Source organism: Patella vulgata, chromosome 8 (assembly GCF_932274485.2).
Source record: "Patella vulgata chromosome 8, xgPatVulg1.2, whole genome shotgun sequence".
In the NCBI taxonomy this organism is placed as follows: Eukaryota; Metazoa; Mollusca; class Gastropoda; family Patellidae; genus Patella; species Patella vulgata.
Window position 1 is genome coordinate 7,953,475 of NC_065886.2, and position 24,811 is coordinate 7,978,285.

The 24,811-nt window shown below is 37.6% G+C and overlaps 1 protein-coding gene and 1 long non-coding RNA gene across 4 annotated transcripts; one reads left to right on the plus strand and one right to left on the minus strand.

The window, feature by feature from the left end:
• On the plus strand, nt 1-24,629 carry LOC126831001 (transmembrane protein 272). 3 transcript variants are annotated; one of them, XM_050561618.2, is made up of 8 exons: nt 1-147; nt 2,383-2,699; nt 3,514-3,624; nt 4,605-4,664; nt 5,672-5,890; nt 21,233-21,394; nt 22,966-23,145; nt 23,945-24,629. In XM_050561618.2, the coding sequence occupies exons 2-8, from the start codon at nt 2,504-2,506 to the stop codon at nt 24,163-24,165; spliced, it is 1,149 nt and encodes a 382-aa protein (XP_050417575.2). In that variant the 5' UTR covers nt 1-147; nt 2,383-2,503; the 3' UTR covers nt 24,166-24,629. The 3 variants fall into 3 exon arrangements, with proteins under 3 accessions (XP_050417575.2, XP_050417576.2, XP_050417577.2); XM_050561619.2 differs by lacking the exon at nt 21,233-21,394; XM_050561620.2 differs by lacking the exons at nt 21,233-21,394; nt 22,966-23,145; nt 23,945-24,629 and adding an exon at nt 7,966-10,421.
• On the minus strand, nt 13,226-18,650 carry LOC126831019 (uncharacterized). Its single transcript, XR_007684092.2, has 3 exons — nt 18,490-18,650; nt 15,455-15,658; nt 13,226-13,879 (listed from the first exon to the last, which is right to left on the minus strand). It is a non-coding gene; the product is annotated as an uncharacterized LOC126831019 (long non-coding RNA).
• Nucleotides 24,630-24,811: the final 182 nt, after the last annotated feature.

Below are 24,811 nucleotides of genomic sequence, written 5' to 3' on the forward strand. Positions count from 1 at the left end.
AAACATTCAGAAAATTATACCCCCTGAAAATAGCAGGAATTTGAGCGATTTTCTTTTAGAAGATCTACAGATGATAGAATTAAACCAGTTAAATGAGTTTTGTTAGTCAGCAGTATAAATATTAGTGTCTACAACTACAAGATCAAGGTAACCACAAGGATTAAGCTGACATTCACAGAATTTATAATTCATAACTGGCATAATAATAATAATAATGAAGTTTTATATAGCGTCTTCTCCATGTTGACACATGCTCAAAACGCTTTTTGTAATGGCTCTACTGGTAAAACTGTTGAAACAGGAAAGTCTTTAGTGCGGATTTAAATTGATTAAAAGTTTGTTGATTCTTGATCTGTTGTGGAAGTTCGTTCCATAATCTAGGACCAGCTGAACTGAAAGACCTATACCCATATGACTTCAAATTATATCTTGGAACAACTAGTGACTGTTTATTTTGAGAGCGAAGTGATCTAATAGGGTTGTAGTCATATAAGAGTTCAGATAAGTATTGAGGAGCTGCATTATTGCGACATTTATACACTAATGTTAGTATTTTGTATTTGACATTGTCACATAATAAATATAGTCATGAGTCATAAGCACATATTAATTGTGACATGATATTGAGTGAGAGAGAGAGATAGAAATGGGGTTTAACTGGACACAAACTAGGTCAATTTTATTTCAATAATTCGCTTGCGCGCACGTATGGGTCTTTATTAGCAATCGGAGGAAACCAGAGGACCCAGAGAAAACCCACAAGGTTGGACAGGCGACCCTACTCCTTAATTGTCACATACGATACAACCGGGGAAGACATGATATTGATGTAAAGAAGGGGGCTGTGGGGGCTCAATAGGTAAGACGCTGCAATGGTAAGATTTTTGTGCCTAGTGTTAGCCGAAAAATTTTCTCTTGGTTTTCTGGCATTGTTTCCCCTTCTCAGTGTCAAGTCTTTCGGAGGGGATGGATCCAGATGGGGGGGGGGGGGGTGCCCCCCTGCTCAGCTACATATTTTTTATTTTGTAAATCAACACTTTTTATATACTAATTGAGGTGGGGTTGGTGCAGGGCTGCCGACAACCAGTATCGCAGCGCAATTTGCGATACATATTTTGTCCGTTGCTAATCAAAAATTAAAATCTAACGTTTTTGATTCGCAGTAACTGCGAATCATTAATATGCCTGTCATTTTGGATATTGACACAAGGATAATCCACTTTCAACGTGTATAAAATGCCGAATAAAATTTTATAAACAAAACTGAATTCTCCGTGTGACATTTTCTTCTCGAACTACCCAGACACAATTCATTATACTACATGTATATAATAAAAGGACATAACTCTATGAATAGCGACTATTTAACCGGAAATAGGGAATCAAGTTGTACCACTCACGTTGCGGGACATGTCAATTTCAAGTAATTATATCAGAAAACATTTTGAAAGAAATAAATCCAGTGTATGCCCGCGTATTGTAAATAAAATTTATAAAAATAAATACATCTTAACGTATTGTAACATGATAAATCAAAGTAAGAATTCCCGTAAAATATTATTGTTCATATCGCGTGTGTCTAGTTAATAATAATAAAGGTGCGCGCGATTGAACCAAAATAGTAATACACGATAAAAAGCTGACGAAATTGTTTTCTAAAGAAGATTTCTAACGTAACAAAGAAATAACAATTAAAATGAGTAGGGCTTCGGAAGTCACTCCCAAGATTTGGCTTCAGACATTCACATTCACAAACTGTCACAACTACATGTGGCAGTGCTAAAAAAAATCTAAGAATGAAATCTAATCATCATATTTGTTATGAATTAAAGTAATTTCTTGTTATTTAGGTGTTTTATGGTGAAACTGAAAAACTGCTAATCAATTTTTAAATTTGCTAATCAAATTTGGCGAAATTGGACTTTTTGATTAGCAGTGCTGCTAATCAACTGTGAAAAATTACCGACAGCCCTGGGTGGGTGGCCGAATGGTTAACACATGTGCGATGTATTAGCTACATATTTTTTATTTTGTAAATCAACACTTTTTATATACTAATTGAGGTGGGGTGGGTGGCCGAATGGTTAACACATGTGCGATGTATCAGAAGGTCTGTCATTCATTGAGTCAAGTGCCGTTGTTTTAATTCCTTGCTTGTACGTGACAAGAAATAGGGTCGCCTGTCCAATGTCCGGTTTCCTCCCACTGCTAAAGACATTTAAGTCCTAACAAATTATTGAAATAAAATTTAATCATATGTTAGTCTGGAATTGATCTAGTTTATGTAGAGTGGACGTTAAACCCCATTTCTCTCTCTCTTTTCTCATTAGCCCAGTCATGCAGAAATGTAGTATGTTAAACCCCATTTCATTTCTTTTAAAGGAACAATCCAAGATTTCTCAGCAAATGCACTGTTATCGCTTCATAATAGAGTATTACTGGTGACGCCATATCCAATTTGGTTCACAAAAATGAAAAGACCTGCTGACATTACATATCTGTAATGGAAACCCAACATGAACAGTGTGATGTCAGCAATGTCGATTTACCACCAACTTATCAACAAGTTTTACAAAATGATATCAATGGACCACCAAAGAACGATGATGATGTCAGTGGACCACTATGCGGTGATCCGAAGAGCGAGGACGATTTTCCACTACCACCAACGTATCAACAAGTTTTACAAACTTCCACAGGTATATTCACCTGGTAGTTTTAAGGGGCTAAGTAGAGGGATGCAATCACAAGCTTTGTGTCATGGATTTGAGCTTTTTTTGCATCCCCTTGAGCTTTTTTGCCCCCACGCAAATGGCAAAAAATCATACGGTTTCAATGCGGTTTTCAACATTATAATCATATCACAATGCTTAACCAGTGTCATAGATATAACTTGGGTCAGATATGCTACAAATCGTTTCTAGTATGTTCCACACACCTACCAACACACACATATAAATATTGTTTATTGGTGGGACCTCATGTAAGATCTGGCCAGAACAGAATGGAATGGATTTCCCACCAACATGGCCTACATGAATCAACAAGTTCTACAAAAAGTCCACTAGACTATTCACTTGGTTGTATTGTTTTTTATCTATGTAGTTAGGCCAGAGCGAGACATGGAGTTAAATGTCCACTCGACAGAAACTAGGTCATTTCGGGACTAACACATGGTTCAATTTTATTTCAATAAATTGCTTGCGCGTAAGGGTCTTTAACAGTGGGAGGAAACAGGAGGACTCAGAGAAAACCCACGAGGTTGGACAGGCAACCCTACTCCTTGTCATGTACAACCGGGGAATCGAAACCACGACAGTTGACTAAATGACAGACCGTATGCACATGCTAACCATTCCTGGTTAAAACATTTTTAGAGGTTATTCCCATTTTCTGAGGTTATTCTTCGAGTTTAAACATTTTCTGAGGTTATTCTCTGCGTTAAGATGATGTTTTAGAGGTTATTCTTTGTTTTTAATGTCAGCAAGTTTATACAAATGTTTTTGATTACAGAACCTCCGCCTTCGTATGAAACTTTATTTGGTAAAATAAAACAAGCCAGAGAAGAGTCAAATGGTAGAGTCGATTTTGTAAGAAAAGTTCTAGATATTTTTACAATCAGAAGTAAGTATATATTTTATAAAGAGAAGATAGATTGCTTGTCTGCATCAGTAAATTGTTTGTTTAATTCTTTAACTGTTCGTCAGAATAATCCAGCATTGTTTCCCCTTATCAGTGGTACAGGATGGAGGGCCCGACAAGGACAGAGGTCTTGTGTATACATTAGCTTGCACTAAAAGATCCCTTGGCAGTTGGAATTCGATATAAAAGTCGGTCATAGTGCAGCTGCCCGGGGAAAATTATCCTCAGCCATGATGGGTCAGTGAGTAGGGTGCTGGCTCACTAACCATGTCTCAGGTTCAGTCCTGGTGTTAACTGAGGAAGTCCCCTGAGATTTCACCGCATGTTTTCCCCGGGGTTCGTGGCAGGAGAGAGATATGGGGTTTAACATCCACTCAACACAAACTAGGTCCTTTCAGGACCAACATATTATGGACAATTATGGTTCAAGTTTATTTCATTAATTCGCTCGCACATAGGGGTCTTTAGCTGTGGAAGGAAACTGGAGGACCTGGAAAAACCCACGAGGCTGGACAGACGACCTTACTCCTTGTCACATACAATCGAAACCACGCCAGTTGACTCAGTGACAGACCTTATGATACAATGCGCACACGTTAAACTTTCGGCCACCCAACCCCCCTTGGGCCTGGCAAGGAACAGTATCTAGGGACGACAAACCGAGGTCATGTGTACACGTTGGCGCGAACTTAAAAGAACCCATTGACAGGTGAAATTCAAGGAAATAATAGGCAGAAATGCTGCTGTGCTGACAAATTTATCTCATAGAACACTAGTTACTGTATGCTGGTCGTTAAACCCCATTTCATTTCCTTAAGATGAGTCATGTAATATGTTTTATAATGGTTATAAATGTAGGCCTACTGAGCTAAATTGTACATAGAACACTATATGCCACTTCTTATTCAGGATAACAAACTATCTATTCTCATAGATAACAAACTATTATGTTATATTTACAGGGTGCATAACAGTATTACTGGCTGTTATGATATTAATACCAATCTCTATGGTTGTTATTGGTGAGTATTACTAGCTGTTGTTATATTAATACCAGTGTCTATGGTTGTTATTGGTAAGTATTACTAGCTGTTATTATATTAATACCAGTCTCTATGGTTGTTATTGGTGAGTATTACTAGCTGTTGTTATATTAATACCAATCTCTATGGTTGTTATTGGTGAGTATTACTAGCTGTTGTTATATTAATACAAATCTCTATGGTTGTTATTGGTAAGTATTACTAGCTGTTGTTATATTAATACCAATCTCTATGGTTGTTATCGGTGAGTATTACTAGCTGTTGTTATATTAATACCAGTCTCTATGGTTGTTATCGGTGAGTATTACTAGCTGTTATTATATTAATACCAATCTCTATGGTTGTTATTGGTGAGTATTACTAGCTGTTGTTATATTAATACCAATCTCTATAGTTGCTTTGGGGGAAGGGGAGGGGGGGCTGAATCCACCTTTCACAATATTGAAGTTTACAAGTGATTCCTAAATTCCTCAAATAACATTCAGACTTTAAGATCATGGAAATGTTATAGGCGTTCTAAAAATTATAGACCAAAGATATATGAAATTAACATTGAGGTCAGCAGCAAATGGTATGAACAATTTTTTATTTAGTAATTTTGCCAATTTCAGTTTCCAAATATTCAGTGTATTGAAGATGGTATGGCAAATGTTTTGTAACGAAAGTGGGGTTACAGGGCCGAATGGTTAACGTGTGCGCGCTGTATCATAAGGTCTGTCATTGAGTCAATGGCGCGGTTTCGATTCCCCGTTTGTACTTGACAAGGAGTAGGATCACCTGTCCAACCTCGTGGGTTTTCTCCGGGACCTCTGGTTTCCTCCCACTGCTGAAGACCCCTTCCCCCAAGTGAATTATTGAAATAGAACTGAACCATATGTTAGTCCCGAAAATGACCTGCTGTGTGTCGAGTGGACATTAAACCCATCTCTCTCTCTCTCTCTCTCTCTCTCTCTGTAATGAAAATATTTGATTTGTATGTCTTTTAGGTGTGCAACATTTGTCTGATTGTCCTGTTCAGCGTTTTATTCCGATGTATCTGATCGTAGGAGGAAGTTTTGCGTTATTTCGTATTATAACGCGTTTCTGTTTACCACGTGGTAAAAAACATTCTGGAGACGAAGAAGAAGAAGAAGAAGCATCATGTGGAAAAGTCTGTTTAAGTCTACATTTGATTGATTTCTTTCTGATGGCCTGGTTTATTGCTGGTAAGATAAAAATTAAATGGGGTTTAACGCCCTACTGTTCTGCTCCATCTGGGCAAGGGGTTCTCAACCTTTTTTTGCCAACGTCACAACTTGGAACACATAAATAAATAGTGGCACACCTGCTTAAATAAATATGAAAAATATTTGAATTTTGCAAAAGAAAAACATGGTAAGCCAGACTGAATACAACCGTAGAAAGAGACTAGTCAGAGAAACATAGAATGACTCAAACTAAATAAAAAAGAACACAGCTATGAACACCAGTGAACACTCAATTGGGATCACTGGTTTTTCGCATTTTCTTAGTTTGCCGTTCAAAGTTCCGTGGCACACTTAGGAAGATCTGGTTGAGAATCACTGATCTGGGCTAATGAAGACGGGCATACGCTATGAGGGACATTTTGCCCGGACAGTGGTGCTAAGGCCTACTCTTATATTGAATTCCCACATGCCAAGGGATTTTTTTTACATACTCGGAACCCCGTTTTTTCATCCTATCCCAACGACTAGACAGCTGTCCTTGTCATGCCCTTCGTCCAGCATCCTGGATCACTGACAAGGGGAAACCACGTCAGAATGCTGGTAAAATAATCAAAGTATTAAACTCCTGGAAATAAGTTACCTGTCACAGGCATTGTCAGACGTAATCCCTCTGGTGCCTGAGAGGGGGGATGGATGGTCGAATGGTTAGCGAGTGCACGTTGTATCATGAGGTCTGTCATCGAGTCAACTGGCATGGATTTCGATTCCCCGGTTGTAAACCTCTAAAAATGTTTTAACTGGGAAATAACCTCTAAAAATCAGAGAAAATTGATGATACAGGTTTATATATTTCTGGAAGAAAGGGTATTGGCACAACATTCTAATGTCTACTCCATAATAGACCTAGGGGGGTTGGGTGGCCGAATGGTTATGCTGTATCATACAGTCTGTCATTGAGGCCACTGGTGGGGTTTCGATTCTCTGGTTGTATGTGACAACCTTGTGGGTTTTTTCTGGGTCCTCCGGTTTCCTCCCACTGCTAAAGACCCATATACGCAAGCTAATTATTAAAATAAAATTGAACCATGTGTTAGTACTTAAATGCCATTTCTCTCTCTCAACTCCGATGCCTGAAAGACCTTCAGGATTTTTCAAGCCTTTTTCTCACGGGTGTCACCTGTAGGGCTGACAACAAAGGTGTGCTGTGTACTATTAGGGACATTTTGCCCTTACAACGACCTTATCTGTGCACCAATCAATATACATGGGCGTCCGTCCAACTAGAGGTTTTTCCAATATTAAACCCGACACTCTGTCTACAACCAGCTCCGCTTGAAAACAGACACTAAGCTAGTTGGCCAACATTTTATGTCCTAAATCGACGATTTTAGTTTAAAAGACCAAGTATATTCCGAGAATTTTGAGTTTATAGTTTGCTTTCTTTTAATAAAATTGAAAAGGTTTAATTAATCTTATTTGTGTATAACAGATGTGAACCAGAATAGGACCACATTACAAAACGGTATACTAATAGTTGGATATGGCGGCCATTTAGGACAGAGATCTATTCTCGAATAGAATTTTCCTTGCCATTCCTTCCGTTATTCACCATTCACAAGGGGACACTAGGCTTGGTAATCATATAAATAGAAAGATTTCTGCTCTAAACTGGGCTAATGAAGGCGGGCATATGCCATACAGTATGCTATGAGGGAAATTTTGCCCGGACAGCGGCACTATGGCCTACTCTTATATCGAATTCCAACTGTCAAGGGATCTTTTACATGCACGCCAATGTGTACACGGTACCTTGGTTTTTCGTCCCATCCGAACGACTAGACAGCTGCTGTCCTTGTCAGGCCCTCCGTCCTGCATCACTGACAAGGGGGAACCACGCCAGAAAATCTGGATGAACTTTCTTGGCCAATGCAGGGATCGAACACCTGACCTCCAGGCTAGCGAGCCAGCGTCTTACCCTATTAATATCTTGTAGCTGTCTCGTCTTTGAGTACATACATTGTCTACTGGACTGCGGCTGCCCCTATATTTAACACTGGATGTAATTACTATGAAAATAGTTTTGTTTATTCCAGGCAATGTTTGGGTGTATAAACTTCATGGTAAATTTAACTCGACTGATGCATCAAGCAGCTCATATTGTCATCCAACTGTATATTATTTTACCTACTGGTTGTTAACTTCTGTTTATATTTTGATGGCACTCATATTTATTTGTATTTGTGGTGTTTTTTGTGTGGCTGCATTTGCCCTTGGACCTTAAAACTCAGTTGTCTGACTCCTTATGTAAGCCTACTCTGTACTAGAGGTACTTCCCATTTGTATTTGTGTTGGTTTTTGTGTAGCTGCATTTACCCTTGGACCTTAAATCTCAGTGTTACTTCCCATTTGGATTTGTCATGCTTTTTACTTGGCTGCTTCTACACTTGGACCTGAAGTTGTCTGACTCCAGATATAGGCCCACTCTATAGAGTTACTTCCCATTATACTTTAAATGGTTTCCTACTGAAATCTATGTTCACCTAACCATGGACCTTATAATACATTATTATAAGGTCCATGACCTAACTACAGAACCCACTAGACTACAAGATGTAAGACTGAGTGGTATTGAACACAAAATGTAATGGATGGACCACTTTCACTTCAAAATGTTGAGGATGCTCGACTGAATGTTCCGGAATTGAATTCTCTCAATCAAACAGTGGGTGTTGGATGGCCGAATGGTTAGCATGTGCGCTGTATCAAAAAAAGGCCTGTCAGAGTCAACTGGCGTGGTTTCGAATCCCCAGTTGTACGTGACAAGGACTAGGGTCGCCTGTCCAACCTCCAGGCTTTTCTCCGGAAAATCTGAATGAACTTTCTCGGCCAATGCTGGGATCGAACATCCGACCTCCAAGCTAGCGAGCCAGTGTCTTACCCACTTAGCCACGTGATTCCCCCCCCCCCACCTCATAGTGCACTGTATAACTTAGCCCATCATCAGTACAGAAATGGATGACGTTACACCCCATTTCATTTCATATCTGACATTTCTTCAAACATTTTCCCCGGTTGTACGTGACAAGGAGTAGGGTCGCCTGTCCAACCTCGTGGGTTTTCTCCGACTCCTGCGGTTTCCTCCCACTGCTAAAGATCCCTACACGCATGCAAATTATTGAAATAAAATTAAACCATATGTTAGTCTCGAAATGACCTAGTTTGTGTCAAGTGGACTTAAACCCATTTCTCTCTCTCTCTCTCTCCACCACAAGCAAATTATTGAAATAAAATTAAACCATATGTTAGTCCCGAAATGACCTGGTTTGTGTCAAGTGGACGTTAAACCCATTTCTCTCTCTCTATCTTTCTTTCTCAATCCAACAAATTGTGACTATCGAGTGAAACGGGGGATTTGGGACTAGAGCGCCTGCACCAACAGTATGAGAAAATATCTCAACCAACCATGCAGCCGAAACATATTCGTTGTGTTTAATTATGTCACGATTCTACTCACACCACATCAGTTGTCGTTACTGACAGAACTATGACAGGACTGAATTCTGTGTCACTCGATTGTAATTCTGTCAGTTCGGAACGTTCCTGTCTGACAATCAAGAATCTATGGTGGCTGTTAGCGGCCATTCAAATGTCATCTAAATCGTCGCCTTATGAAGAAGGCGACAAGTCGACGAAATCAACCCACCAACGTGACAAAATAACCTGACGATCATCGCCTTCATTTCGTCGACTTGTCGGGTCAATTCTGTCGACTTGCCGCGTCAACTTATTCACAACCCGACATGTCGACAAAATACAATTATTTGGACTTGTCGTGCGGCGACTTGTCGCCTCGGAAGTTAATCTGTGCGCATGCAAGTTATCCAATCAGCAAATGCGCAAGCTCGAGTTTGACTTCCGAGGCGACAAGTCGCCGCACGACAAGTCGAAATAATTGTATTTTGTCGACTTGTCGGGTTGTGAATAAGTCGAAGGCGACAAGTCGACAGAATTTGAATTGCCGCTAACAGCCACCATAAGAATCCCCTATGTAAACGATCAGGCGATAATTTTTTAGGTATTTTGTTTATCTTGGATTTACAAGATATTGCAAGGCAGCAAATTTTAGCTTTTAGCCTATACAAGGCAGCATTCTTAAAATATTTTAGTTTAAGATTTCATGAATAATTGCCTTGAACCACAGTGCTAGACTAGATATGATATACCTGTTACACCCTTAAAACTCTAGTGCTAGACTAGATATGATATAATTTTTATACTCTTGAACCCTAGTACTAGACTGGAGGTGATATAATTGTTATACCCTTGAACCCAAGTACTAGACTGGATGTGATATAATTGTTATACCCTTGAACCCAAGTACTAGACTGGATGTGATATAATTGTTATTCTCTTGATAAAGGTGGACTGATCTGTGATATTTATTATTACATATAGATATATATATTTATAATCCTGTGATAATTAACACTTTTTTTTTATTGTGAAAGATATTTTTCTATTAACTTAATAAACTGTTTGTAACCATGGCGACCTACCCTAATATTTGTTGTTGTCCCCCGCCTTTCGAAGAAAGCAGGGGACTATTAAAATGGGTTCGTCCGTCTGTCTGTCTGTCCGTCTGTCTGTCCGTCACACTTTTTGGGACACAATAACTCTCTTCCTAATTGAGCTAGAATGTTCAAACTTGGTGTATGTGTTTATTAGGTCAATGCCTTGATGGAGTTCGAAGATGAGCATTTTCCGCTTAGGGTAAGCAGAGATAAGCAATTTGATTGGTTGATGCTTTGGGACACGATAACTCTCTTCCTAATTGGGCTAGAATGTTCAAACTTGGTGTATGTGTTGATTAGGTCAATGCCTTGATGGAGTTCGAAGATGAGCATTTTCCGCTTAGGGTAAGCAGAGATAAGCAATTTGATTGGTTGATGCTTTGGGACACGATAACTTTTAATTAAGCTAGAATGTTCAAACTTGGTGTATGTGTTTATTAGGTCAATGCCTTGATGGAGTTCGAAGATGAGCATTTTCCGCTTAGGGTAAGCAGAGATAAGCAATTTGATTGGTTGATACTTTGGGGCACGATAACTCTCTTCCTAATTGAGCTAGAATGTTCAAACTTGGTGTATGTGTTAATTAGGTCAATGCCTTGATGGAGTTCGAAGATGAGCATTTTCCGCTTAGGGTAAGCAGAGATAAGCAATTTGATTGGTTGATGCTTTGGGACACGATAACTTTAGTTCTAATTAAGTGAGATTGATGAAACTTGGTGTATAGTTTCATTACAGTAATACCTTGACTAAGTTTGATAATGAGCATTTTCTGCTCAGGGTAAGCAGAGCGATACGCAATTTGATTGGTCGAGACTTTGGAAAACAATAACTCTCCGTCTGTCTGTTTGTCTGTCTGTCCGTTCCGCTTATTTGTGATAAATTTATATGTGTCCTCTAATTATTTTCCTATTTCGGCGGGGGACATCAGCCTCACTGTTGGCTTGTTTTTTATGGTATAGTGTTGTCACCGGTGCCTGTCAATCACAGTGGTTTAACTAATGCTCTTTAGATCAGGGGGTGTTGGATGGCCGAATGGTTAGCACGCGCGCGCTGTATCATACGGTCTGTCATTGAGTCAACTGGCGGAGTAGGGTCGCCTGTCCAACCTCGTGGGTTTTTTATCTGGGTCCTCCGGTTTCCTCCCACTGCTAAAGACCCCTACGCGCAAGCGAATTATTGAAATAAAGTTGAACCATGTGTTAGTCTGCCGAAATGACCTAGTTTGTGTCGAGTCGACGTTAAACCCCACCTCTCCCTCTCTCTCTCTCTTTAGATCATAGGGTCTGTCATTGAGTCAAGTGGCATGCTTTCAATCACAAGCTTGTACATAAACAGGAGGAGGATCATCTGTCCAACCTTGTGGCTTTTCTCTGGTTTCCTCCCGGAGAGAAATAGTGTTTAACGTCCACTCAACAAAACCTAGACCATCTCAGATCTAACATTTGGTGTAATTTTATTTAAATAATTCGCTTGCATGTAGGAGTTTTTAGCAGTGGGATGGAACCGGAAGACCCGGAGTAAACCAACGAAGTTAGACAAGTAAATATAATATTGAAAATATAATTTATATACAAATAATACAAGTTGATAGCAGATAAAACTATCAAGTCTGTTACCGGTAGTTTCCTTTAATGCACAATAACCAGAAGCCTTTTATGAAGCGTGTTTTACCAGTGTCCTCTTACCAAGATAATCTAAAAATATCAGATAAATTTAGACATAACGTTATACCCTGTTTAATATAAAAACGTATTTAGCAGAACAGTGTTGCCCCAGTTTCATATTTGATGTCATAGTGAAGTGATATTGGCGTCATATTAAAGTCTGTGCCAAAGCCAAATACTTAAGTCCATAATTGCACCAGCGTGAAGTCCAGGATTGGAGGACTGCAACAGAATAATACACGCCAGTCATACCTGGATGATTCGTGCCAAAACAAAGAATGTGTAGCAGGGATAGTATTCGACCGACTATGCCGCACTTTATATTGATGGTTAGTGCTAAATGTTAAGGCCAGCTCAATTTTTCGTCATAGGTCACGAGATGTAAACAGGGCTGGACCTAGCCCCAATGCTTACCCTAACCCTAATCTACAATCTCGCCAACAATCACTTGCCCTAAACCTTAATTACATCTCAGCGACCCTGACAAAAATTGAGCTGGCCTTAACTTTTAGATTTAAACGAAATATTAATACATTATAACGTAATATTAATTCGTTATAACGCAATATTAATTCGTTTAATTAATACGACAACAAGCCTTGTCAGTATAGGTGTGTCAAATCCCATTTCTTAAGGGCAACATGATAAAGCTAAAATACTCTCCGGATTTGAACTCTTAGCTATAGGAATGGCCGCACCGTTAAAATACTTTAGTTTAAACATACATTATGCAAGAGCTAAATCTACCATTGTAGGCCTTTCTTTAGGCCTGAAATGTTATATAAACTATTAATTAGACATTTATTAACATGAAAAGACCTTAATCAACTCCAGATGGCACTTATGTGTCGGATTTTCACCGGATTTAAATCCGATCTACTGCTCAACGCTCATTGATGATTCAATTCAAAAATAGATAATCGAGACTATGTTTTTATCGTACCGACTTTAGTAATGACAATCGAGGCTAGGCCTAAAATTCAATCGTTAATATCTCGGTTCAGAGTGGAACAATCTGACTGAAATTTTCAGTATATCCCCTTTACATTATTTTTTTTTTCTAAACATTATTTATTCAAACAAACTAGATTGGAGAACAAACATAAATAAATATTGAAAAGATGCAAAAAAGATAAATAAAAAGAAGAAAAGTAAGTAGAAGAACAATTCAATTATAAGATGGCTAAATAACAATATACACACTATATACACAATATGTACAAACCACAATCAGAAAATTTATATTTCATACATTTTCATACAGAATTTTTAAAATCTTTGGAAGATGTCGAGGAAGTTATAAACTACAGAAAAAAACATCTTCAGAATTTATTTTGAGAAATTTGATAAAGTTGTGTGAGTTTTGATATTGTCGCAGATCGTGCATCTGAATGTAAGGGGCTAATTACATGATCTAGTTTTTAACTATTATAGTGAAACCTGCCAGCTCTTTATCTAACCTTCCATAATGCCTCAGGGCAATTGGAACTCATGGAATGTAGCGATACACAATGATGAAATGTAGCGATACACAATGATGCAATGTGGCAATACACAATGATGAAATGTAGCGAAACACAATGTAGCGATACACAGTGGTGAAATGTTGCGTGAAAGGGTAAAAAGCTAAGATTCGCGACAACAAAAGTCAGAACAAAAACTGGCCACTCCCGATAGAAAGTAAATCCCGTTTAGAATCCAGAAAGCTTGCTTACTACGACCTAGATAAGAAATGTTGGCTACGTCATACATCTGATATTTCCACACACAACCTGTAAAACAAAACAGAGAAATTATCAAACCGTCCAGCAGTTAATGGGGCTTATTTCGTTATTTAGGAAAGGGGCACAATTCTTCCTTGACTTTAGCTAAAATGTTCCATGCGCCGAAAATCAAACTTGTGTTCTCCTAGGATTGAAACCAGGCCGCGAGTTTACAAAGCATTCTCAGACTTAAACATGCATTATGCAAGAGCAAAATCTGCTTATTACAAGTCTTTCTTTAGGCCTGAAATGTTATCTAAATTATCAATTAGACATTAATTAACCTATCCAGACCATAATAAACTCTCGATGTCAAGGCTAGCCTTCGATGTTGGCTGGATTAGATTCCTATATGCCGCTTAACGGCCATTGATAATTAAATCAAAACAGTGGATAATCGAGACTATGCTGTTTATATTAATGATTTTAGTAATGATGACCGAGACTATGCGAAAATTTCACCCGCTTCGTTCTCGGCTCATAGTGGATCAATTTGACTGAAATTTTCAGCAAATTACCTTCACACTATCTAGTTTTTAACTATTATAGCGAGAACTGCCATCTCTTTATCTTATCTCCCATAATGTATCTGTAAGTTAAGAGTTTACTCAAAATTGTTTGTCTTATTTTAGCTAAAATATAGCCCTTTATAAAACTTTTGTTGTTTTAATGTATCAAATACATCAATAAGATACTATGTGCAAAGTTTTGTGTTTCTGGATCAAAGATATTTTTTTATGAACAGTAATTGAAAGTTGAGTACATTCTTAACTTAAGTCTAAGAATGATTTGTAAACTCTGGTCTAAAGTGTACATCCTGCAGACCACTTGACCACATACATAGGCCTACATACACTGAACCAGTGACAGCCCTTCTGGTCTAAAGTATCCACCATAGAGACCACTGGACCACATACATACAGAACTAATAAATAGATCATCGTGTAATGGCACAGGCTTTAAATTTACTCGACGTTATTTCAATTTTCGCTACATACTTTTGAATTTGTCATCATTTAAATTTACAGACATTTAATGAGGATGCAGTAGTAGAATTATGATTATTATTTATTATTATTATTATTATGATTATTATTCTGAATGTCACAAACTGTGAGGTCACGCCCAGTATAGTTGTATGCGTCACCTCACATCATGATCGATCGTTATAGCCACGCCCATTATAGTTCTACGTGTGACGTGGCATGACGTAGAATATTGGAATGATAGAGACGAAACTGAATAATCGTCCGCAAATTGGTTAGTGTGCGCGCATCATGGACTATATTATTCGCGCACTAAGGTAACCGGAAATCGCTTACAAATTGGCACGATACTAGATCTTTGTATACGATCTGGAAAATATCTTTCCGTGTTTATACCCACAATTCTAACCCTAACCCTTCAGAATAGTTTTACTCACAATTCACCGTTGTTACAGTTTCAATTTGTACGTTTGACATGTAATATGTAAACCTCACCCTAACCGTAGAGAGATATTTTCCAAATCGTACAAAGATCTAGTATTGTGCTACAAATGGCCCACGAATGCAAACCGTACGGTTTTTCGCACGAGAAACTCACCGGTAATAAGCATCGTCAACGTTGTAACAGTAATCAAAATGGTTGGAATAAAACGCAGTAACTCTTTTCTATCACTCAGTCCGGTAGTTCTGTACAATCTTGCAACAATGCAGAACAGGGAAGCAAGAATTCCGAAACTACCTGTCACGATCAGATAAATCGAAATACACTTCTCCGTCCCACAGCCTGATAAAAACATTGTACCTTAAATAGAATTATTTAAAACATTAAAAATATTTTATTGAGAAATATCAAAAAGATTTGGCGGAAAAATAGAAAAAATATAGAGTAGGCCTCGTCCTTTCCTAACCATATAATAATAGATAAATGAAAGCTATCTTCATTAGCCCAGTTGGTTACATCATAAGGTCTGTCATTGGGTCAACTGGCGTGGTTTCAATTCCCCGGTTGTACGTGACAAGGAGTAGGGTTGCCTATCCAACCTCGTGGTTCCCCCCACTACCAAAGACGCCTACACACAAGCAAATTATTGAAATAAAATTTAAGCATTAGTCCCGAAATAACCTAGTTTGTGTCGAGTGGACGTTAAACCCCATTTCTCTCACCCTCTCTTGCAATATCACTTTGTCTAAGTGCTTACATGCGGCAATCCCCTTGACACGTCGCGTTTGGTTCATCCTTGTGTTCGTCATGTAAGCATGTGTTCACTCTGGATAAACTAGCACCCCTGAGAGAGGGAGAGAGGGGTCTTTGCAGTGGAAGGAAACCGGAGAACCCGAAGAAAACTCACGAGGCTGGAAGGCGAACCCTGCTCCTTGAATCGTACAAGCGGGGAATCAAAACCATGAGACTTTACTCAATGACGGAACTTATGATCTAAAGCGCACGCTTTTATAATCATTCGGCCAGCCAACCGGTCAGAAATAGAACTCATAAATTTTATCATTACGTTGTACTAGAGAACATAATATCAACATACAAAACCCAGTCAAGTCTATGGTGGCCCATGGTCGCAATAGCGTTTTTTTGGTTATTTTTTTGTATTTCATTTAAAATAATGAAAATATTAGTAAAAAAAAAAGAAACATTTTTTTTTGTTTTGTTTTACAAAATAAAAAAAAAAATTTTAAAATTTAAAAAAAAAAAATCTTTTTAAAAAATTTAAAAAAAAAAAATCTTTTTAAAATTTAAAAAAAAAAAATCTTTTTAAAATGAAAAAAAAATCTATATATATATAAAAAAATCTATATATATATAAAAAAATAAATATATTTTAAAAAAAATAAAAAAGAAATAATATTTAAAAAAAAATTAAATTAAAAATAAAAAATTTAAAAAGAAAAGATAAAAAATAATTCCCGACGTGGCCCATCGTCGCAATAGTGTCTTGAGTATCCAGACCCAGTATACAGCTATCATTAGACTAGAGCGACCAGAAACATTTTGTGGCCCATTGTTGCAGTAGTATCTCGATTATTATGTGTGGGATCTATGAAGAACTCGAACGACAAGAAACGAGTCTGTAGTTATCTCACGTCAACATAATTGGGCCACGTGCAGAATTCTTTTTTTGATTTTTTCTATTTCACTTATTTTTTTTTTTTTTTTTTAATTAAAATGTTATTTTTTTTATAGATTTTTTTAATCTTAAATATTTTATTAATTTTTTTTATATAGATTTTTTTTATTTTAAAAAGATTTTTTTTTTCCTTAAATTTTAAAAAGATTTTTTTTTCTTTTTAATTTAAAAAGATTTTTTTTTCTTTTTAATTTAAAAAGATTTTTTTTTCTTTTTAATTCAAAAAGATTTTTTTTTTCTTAAATTTTAAAAAGATTTTTTTTTTATTTTGTAAAACAAAAGAAAAAAAAAATGTTTCTTTTTTTTTACTTTTATTTTTTATGATTTTAAATGAAATACAAAAAATAACCCCAAAAACGCTATTGCGACCATGGGCCACCATACAAGTCTATATTTTCATTGTATCATCCCAATGGTGCATGTATATATCTCATTATATTTTCATTTCATTATATCATGTTATTCCATGTATACATGTCATGTATATTGACGTATAAGTATGTTTTGTATACTGTTCATAATGGGCGTAATATGCAAATATAAAAAGTTGAAAGTTGAAAAGGTCGTCAATTATTTAACTTGACCTAGATCACAGCGATCTACCTATATTACCTGTATTATCAAGATTGTCTTACCTTACCGTGTGATTTACTCGAATCGCTCAATGGTTCAGCTGATCTATTTACTAAACGTCCTCACTACAATGTTTATGTGTAAATTCGGTAATGCAATGCGGGTGTGTTATAAATACACCTTGGGTTGGGAATAGTAGACACTTTCCCCAAGAATTGCCTTATTGTGCAATATTATTTCAGATAAGCAATTTGAATAGCCGGATCTACCACTAACGGGATCAAAATAATCACGTCAAATGTATGTTGTTGTACTTAGTGTTTAACGTCCACTTCCACCGAAGGTGATATCGCAGACAATTTGTCTTATTTTCATTATCTTAGCGCACGCGCAGGGGTCTTTCCTGTGGGAGGAAACTGGAGTACCCGGAGTGAACCCACGAGGTTTAGCAGGCGGCCCTATCTCCAAGCCGCTTACGCTCACACAATGGATCGAAACCACAATCGCAAGCCAGAGGTGACCGGCCAGCTAGAGGTCGAAGCGTGACTCTCTAGACCACTAGGCCATCCCAAACCCCCACGTCAAAGGTAAACAGTCGTACATTTAAGTAGTGAAGTCGAATACGATGCGATATGTGGAAACGTCAATTATTTGATCTGATCTAGGTCATAGGGGTATATTGCTTCAATGACATTTAGCAATTGAACTGGAATATACAGGTCACAATTAAATGGAATACAATTACTGCTTATTACTGAGCGACGTTTCGACCAGGCTTGTCATATATTCATATTTTATCATTGCTTGATAATGACTAGAGAAGCCTGGTCGAAACCTCTCCCAGTAGTAAGCAGTAATTGTATTCCATAGGATTGTGACCTGTACACATAGAGGTTTAACTGTATCATTAAAATTGTCTTACCGTGTATTGGTTCGATGACTCAATACTGTGTTGGTCTTTCGATGGTGTCACAATACTAAACCTTCTCACTACAACCTGTATTTTAATGTAAATTCAGTAAAGCCGGATACGATGTTATAAATACACCCTGGCTGGGTGGGGCATATATTGACATTGTATACGAGTAGTTAAAGGATTTATTTGTGCAGCGAAGCAATTAGTAGTATTTCAATTGAGGTTGTTATTGTACTGTTATAAGAATTTGTGCAGCGAAGCAATTAGTAGTATTTCAATTGAGGTTGTTATTGTACTGTTATAAGAATTTGTGCAGCGAAGCAATTAGTAGTATTTCAATTGAGGTTGTTATTGTACTGTTATAAGAATTGCGATATTTCGCAATATTATTTTTGACAGGAAGCAACACAAGAATCTACTACAAGCGTGTCTACATTAAAGATCGATTATGTAAGAGCTAAATCTGTCTATTTCAGATCCAGTCGTTGTTGTTTGTATTTTAGAGGAGGGAACAGTCAGTCGTTGTTGTTTGTATTTTAGAGGAGGGAACAGTCAGTCGTTGTTGTTTGTATTTTAGAGGAGGGAACAGTCAGTCGTTGTTGTTTGTATTTTAGAGGAGGGAACAGTCAGTCGTTGTTGTTTGTATTTTAGAGGAGGGAACAGTCAGTTGTTGTTATTTGTATTTTAGAGGAGAGCCGAAAAATGCTCCCCTTAATCAACAAATTGAAAAATATCGCTCCCCTAAAAAAATCTCTGCCAGTTTCGTTAACAAGAATGACTTAGAAATTAAGGAGAGTGATCTGATATTAAGGAAAGTGATTTGTTGTGTGTATGAGAAATGGTTCTGAAGATCAATAACTGCATGTAATGGGGTCATTCCTGATTTCATAAATGATTTCAATTTTAAGGGGAGGGAGTAGAACCTCCCTTAAGCCCTCATTGAGGTGAGCGACATGCACTTGAGAGCGATCGCTCGCCTTAAAAGACAAAAACTGCAAACCTTTCTTTATGTTTCAAATATAAATTATTGATTAGACATTAATTTATTCACATGACAAGCCCATAATCTACTCTTTAAACCATCGGATGGTGGCAATTTTGAATGGATTGAAACTCGATCGCTATTTCATAATTTGATTTTAAATTGGTTAATCGAGTCTTTTTGTTTATTATCATAACAACGGCATCAATGAACATCGATCGAGACTACGCTATTCTTCAAACATTCAATACTTGGGTCAGAATTTAAGTAATTTGACTGACATTTTCCATGAATTGTTTTTTCGTTATCAATTTTCGAACTAGTATAGCGTGAGTGAACTGTAAGCTGTATAGCTAAATCTTACATAATGCGTCTTTAATGAAGATCTAACAAAATATAGGTCATATATCTATAGTCTAGCAAGAAAGGCTTACATATCTATTTCATATTTACCTTTATTTACTGTAGGCCTATTCAATGTTTTACTTCCTTGATCAGTCTGCGTAAAATTTTCCTCATAGCACACTGTATGGCATATGCCCATCTTCATTAGCCCAGTATAGGAGCAGAACAGTAGGACGTTAAACCCCATTTCATTTCATTTCATTTTATTTACTGTATTAACTGTTTTACTTTACCGGCCCACGACTTGCGTTAAACTGGTTTCACGGGTGAAATAAACATCAGTCCACGACTTGGGTTAAACTGGTTACTTGGGTGAAACACGTTTTATTTGCGCAATTAAATCGAATTATTAAATATATCAATTTATGAAAGCACGCGAGTGTGAAGAGTTAACATAAAAGATCACCTTTTTCTTACAGTAGAACAAAGGATATCAATTGATCACAGAACTACTTTAGAAACAGGTCGTTACTTTCAGACAAGTATATAATATACTCAAAAAGTAGTTCGTCTTCGATCTGTCCATATCAAGGACTATTAAAGATGGCGAACAATTGGCCTGTAGTATCACTTGAAGCACAAAGCTACGAAAGATAAATGGCTATTAAATTGAAATTATTGAAAAAAATGAACACAGTATTATGCGGCTACCGCTTTCAATTCCATCAGTCCTACATTGATATATTAATAATTCGATTTATTTCATAATTAATTGAGCAGCGGCTAAAGGTGCTTGTATTAGGTCTCCATTAATGTTCTTGAAGCCGGTTGCCATTTCACCAGAGTAACAAACCAGTCTGAAACAGAAATGAAATGGAGTTTAACGTCCTACTAGTCTGAAACAGAAATGAAATGGAGTTTAACGTCCTACTAGTCTGAAACAGAAATGAAATGGAGTTTAACGTCCTACTAGTCTGAAACAGAAATGAAATGGAGTTTAACGTCCTACTAGTCTGAAACAGACTCTCATTTGACAAGTGTAGTCTAGCGCTTTTTTATTTTTTTGTATTTTGGGGTTTTTTGTTTAAATTTTACCGTGAAACCACTTTAAAACAAGCGAGAAGTAGAAGGAGGGGGTTTTATTTCTCAACTGAAACCAGTCCAAGACAATTCAGAAACAGTGTTTTGATTATTTCACCAGATAACTTAACTATTCTGTTTGTTTGAAGGAAATTAGACCCATTGTGTATGGCTACAAATTTGAAAGTGTTTAAGAATAATTTATATCTATGATGGTGTCCAGAGGATATGTAGTTTTTCTGGTGGTGCTGTTTTCGTGCGTGTCCGCCTCTCTAACGAAGGACACATTTTACAGTAAACTGAATCTGGATAATCCAATCACGTTGTATTATTCTATTTTAGTAAGCGAGACAACTCTGTCACAATGCGGCATGACATGCGTGAGACTCACAGGATGTAAATTATTCCATTTTAGTTCCAACTCGTGCTATATTCTCAATATGGTCACAACTGGGATAGGATCTGTGAATTTAAACAGTATCCATGTTGAAGAACAACTGAAAGGTAAAAATACAAGTTCCGTCATATCGGCCTTTAATTTGCATGGATACACACCTTAAAGTCTCGGGGTCACGGTGGCTAAGTGGGTAAGACGCTGGCTCGCTAGCCTGGAGGTCGGGTGTTCGATCTCTGCATTGGATGAGAAACTTCATCAAGATTTTCCGACGTGTTTCCCCCTTGTCAGTGATGCCGGAGGGCCTGATAAGGACAGCTATCTAGTCGTTCGGATGGAACGAAAAACCGAGGTCCCGTGTACACATTGGCGTGGACGTAAAGATCCCTTGACAGTTGGAATTCGATATAAGAGTAGGCCGTAGTGTCTCTGCCCGGGCAAAATTCCCCTAGAGCACACTATATGGCGTATGTCCGTCTTCATTACAGCCCAGTTCGGAGCAGAACAGTAGGGCGTCAAACCCATTTCATTTCATTCAAGTCTCATTGGTTCGTTATAGCACAATAGGAATCCCATGTAAACTACAATATTATAAAAGTTGTATCTCTAATAACAATATCAGTCCACAAATAGTTTAATTCCGTTCCAGAAGTACATGGATAAGTTGAATTAAAAATTCATCGAACTACGTTGTTGGCTATTAATGAGCCCGCCGCCATTTTGTTGTGGGCGAACAGAATTGGTAGGCCTGTTTTAAATTGAATCGGTGCCGTTATCTAGCTTTGGTATTTTGATTTTGTGTTCTTAATTAAATGTTTTAACATAATAAATCTGGGTACATATTAGCGTGAAAAATATTTTATATATAGCGTCATTACTTTAAAGTTACTTGTAGGCCTAATTTGACAAACTGATAGTAGTAAATATTCGCTTTGTCACCAATATCTTGGCCACTCAACCCCTTAACACCGACCAAAATTTTTCCCCAAAAACTCGGCGAGTCGGCGATATGGGAATGAACCACTGAGAGGGATTTCATCCGGGCGAGTTAATTAGCTCTCAATATTAACCCTTTTTCTTCAGCAAATTAAATTCTAAAACCATTTTGGAAGTGAATCTGGATTAAAAAAAAACAAAAACTATTTAGTGTAAATAGATACTAGTACATAAAATTGTACGCCAAGACACAAAATGAGTAAACGACACCAATTCTGCCTGGGCCACTTTGTTTTACTAGCTGCGACGTAAACAACACACAGGTTATCGACGCCGTATGATATGACGTCACACGTAGACCTATACTGCACGCCAACATAATTCTACAGAAATTATACCGCTGTGAAAGAAAGAGAGACGTGCAATTTAACGTCCACTCGAAACAATTAGGTCATTTCGGGACTAACATATGGTTGAATAATTGCGTTTGAGTAACTCGCTTGCCCGTGTCTTTGGCAGTAGGGAGATGCCCCACGTGGTTGGACAGGCGGCTCTACCCCTTGTCAGACACATGCTGGAAATCGAAACCACGCTAGTTGACTCAATGACAGAACTTTTCCTGTCTCTTATTTTGCAGTCTGGATGTTTTGGTCTTGTGTTCGTTTGATTTTAAAGTTGTAGTTTCTGTGTTTTACGTGTCTCTTTGCTTGGTATTGGAAAGTCATCAGTTTGTTTTTGTTTTCAGAGATCTGTGTATCAAAGGGATATACGCCTCTTTTAGGCGGAATATTTTGTGTGAATATGTCAAATTATCAACGAACATGGTCAGAATCCAAGATGGATTGCGAACAGGAAGATGGTCGTCTTCTTATCATTCCAAATATGGTATTTAGTCTTAAATTGAAGGCTGTAACCGCCATGACGAGTAAGAACTTTCACAATATTTAACAGGTCTTAGGTCACAAACCTGGAGGCTTCTCGTTCGCGCCCAGTGTTGGCCAGGATAGTACCTCTGGATTTTTTTATTGTGTTTTCCCTGTGTCAGAGTTTAGTCATTCAGATGGACCACGCGCTAACGATTCGCAACGCCCCCCCCCCCCTCCATCACGTGAGTGAAGATTTATTTAAATATATATATGAAATACATTTTTACCTTAGCATAATTGTCACAGTCGAATGAAAGGTGAAAGTTTGGGGGAGGTCGGGGACCTTTAATTAGCTTGATTTAAATTTGAGTTTTATAATGTGGGCTTTTGGGACAATGACTTGCCCATTGACTTCAATGTTAAATGGCTGTAACATCACAGGCTGTGGCTTTTTGCTCAACATTCCGTTGGTTCCAATATTTATAGGCACGATGGGGACCACATTTGGCAATCTCCTCATCATAATTTTGCAGAGGGTTGACTGTTTAGATTTGTTGCTACGGGGATTTGATGTTGACTGGGGTGAAAATCTCACTTCCGATACAATGATTGCTCTGCAGAAAGACACTTTACACCCCCTATTCCTCCGCTGTAATATCATCAGTATTACCCAAAACTGCTATAAAATTGCAAATTTGATTGGTTTTCTCCAACTCTCGACCAAAAAGTCAACCAAAAAATGCAGGAAGAGGAGCGAACAAAATTAAGGGGAAAATTGTCTATTTATAACTGGCACTACATAATTACTAGTCTTAACCCGACTGGACCTTAATCATGCTTATTTGTATTACATTTTAGCACATGATAAAATTTGGATCGGAGGAGATGACCGAGTTACAGAAGGTACATGGGTGTGGTCAGATGGATCAAGTGTTACTGGTTGGCCTCCAGGACAACCAGATAATACTGGAGGCGTTGAAGATTGTCTTCAACTAAGAGCTACTATAAACTTAAATGACGCGCCATGTTCAATGCTATTTTATTTTTTGTGTGAAAAGCCATATCCATTTGTATTTTAAAGATGTATGCATATTTTATACTTGGAAACACATTTTAAAAATGTGGAGAAAAATTAAATTTGAATGCACATGTTAAAGTTGTATACACATTTTAAAGGAAACGCAAGTCCATTTTAAAGTTATATGTGCATTTTAAAGATGAATACACATTTTAGAGGGGGGTTGGATGGCTTAATGGCTAGCACGTGTGCGCTGTATCATAGAGTCTGTCATTGAGTCAACTGGCGGGGTTTTGATTCCCGGTTGTGCGTGACAAGAAGTAGGGTCCCTGTCCAACCTCGTGGGTTTTCTCCGGGTCCTCCGGTTTCCCCCAACTGCTAAAGACCCCTACCCCCAAGTGAATTATTGAAATAAAATTGAATCATATGTTAGTCCCGAAATGACCCAGTTTGTGTCGAGTGGACGTTAAACCCCATCTCTCTCTCTCTCTCTCTCTCTCTCTCTCTCTCTCTCTCTATATATATATATATATATATATATATATATATATATATATATTATATTTTATTGTATAGTGTATCCGACCATGTTGAACGCTATATAAATACACGCAATAATAATACAAATAAATAGCAATATCGTAAATATCAATTATTGTGTATTAATTCTGAAAAGTTCTGAATAGGATATGCCACTCTAATTGGTT

Bases quoted from the DNA above. Each gene is read 5' to 3' on its own strand.
- LOC126831001 (XM_050561618.2), top strand. From the start codon at position 2,504: ATGGAAACCCAACATGAACAGTGTGATGTCAGCAATGTCGATTTACCA. The intron at 5,891-21,232 runs GTAAGATAAAAA...ATTCTATTTTAG, and splicing joins GATGGCCTGGTTTATTGCTG to TAAGCGAGACAACTCTGTCA. The intron at 23,146-23,944 runs GTAAGAACTTTC...ATTACATTTTAG, and splicing joins GGCTGTAACCGCCATGACGA to CACATGATAAAATTTGGATC.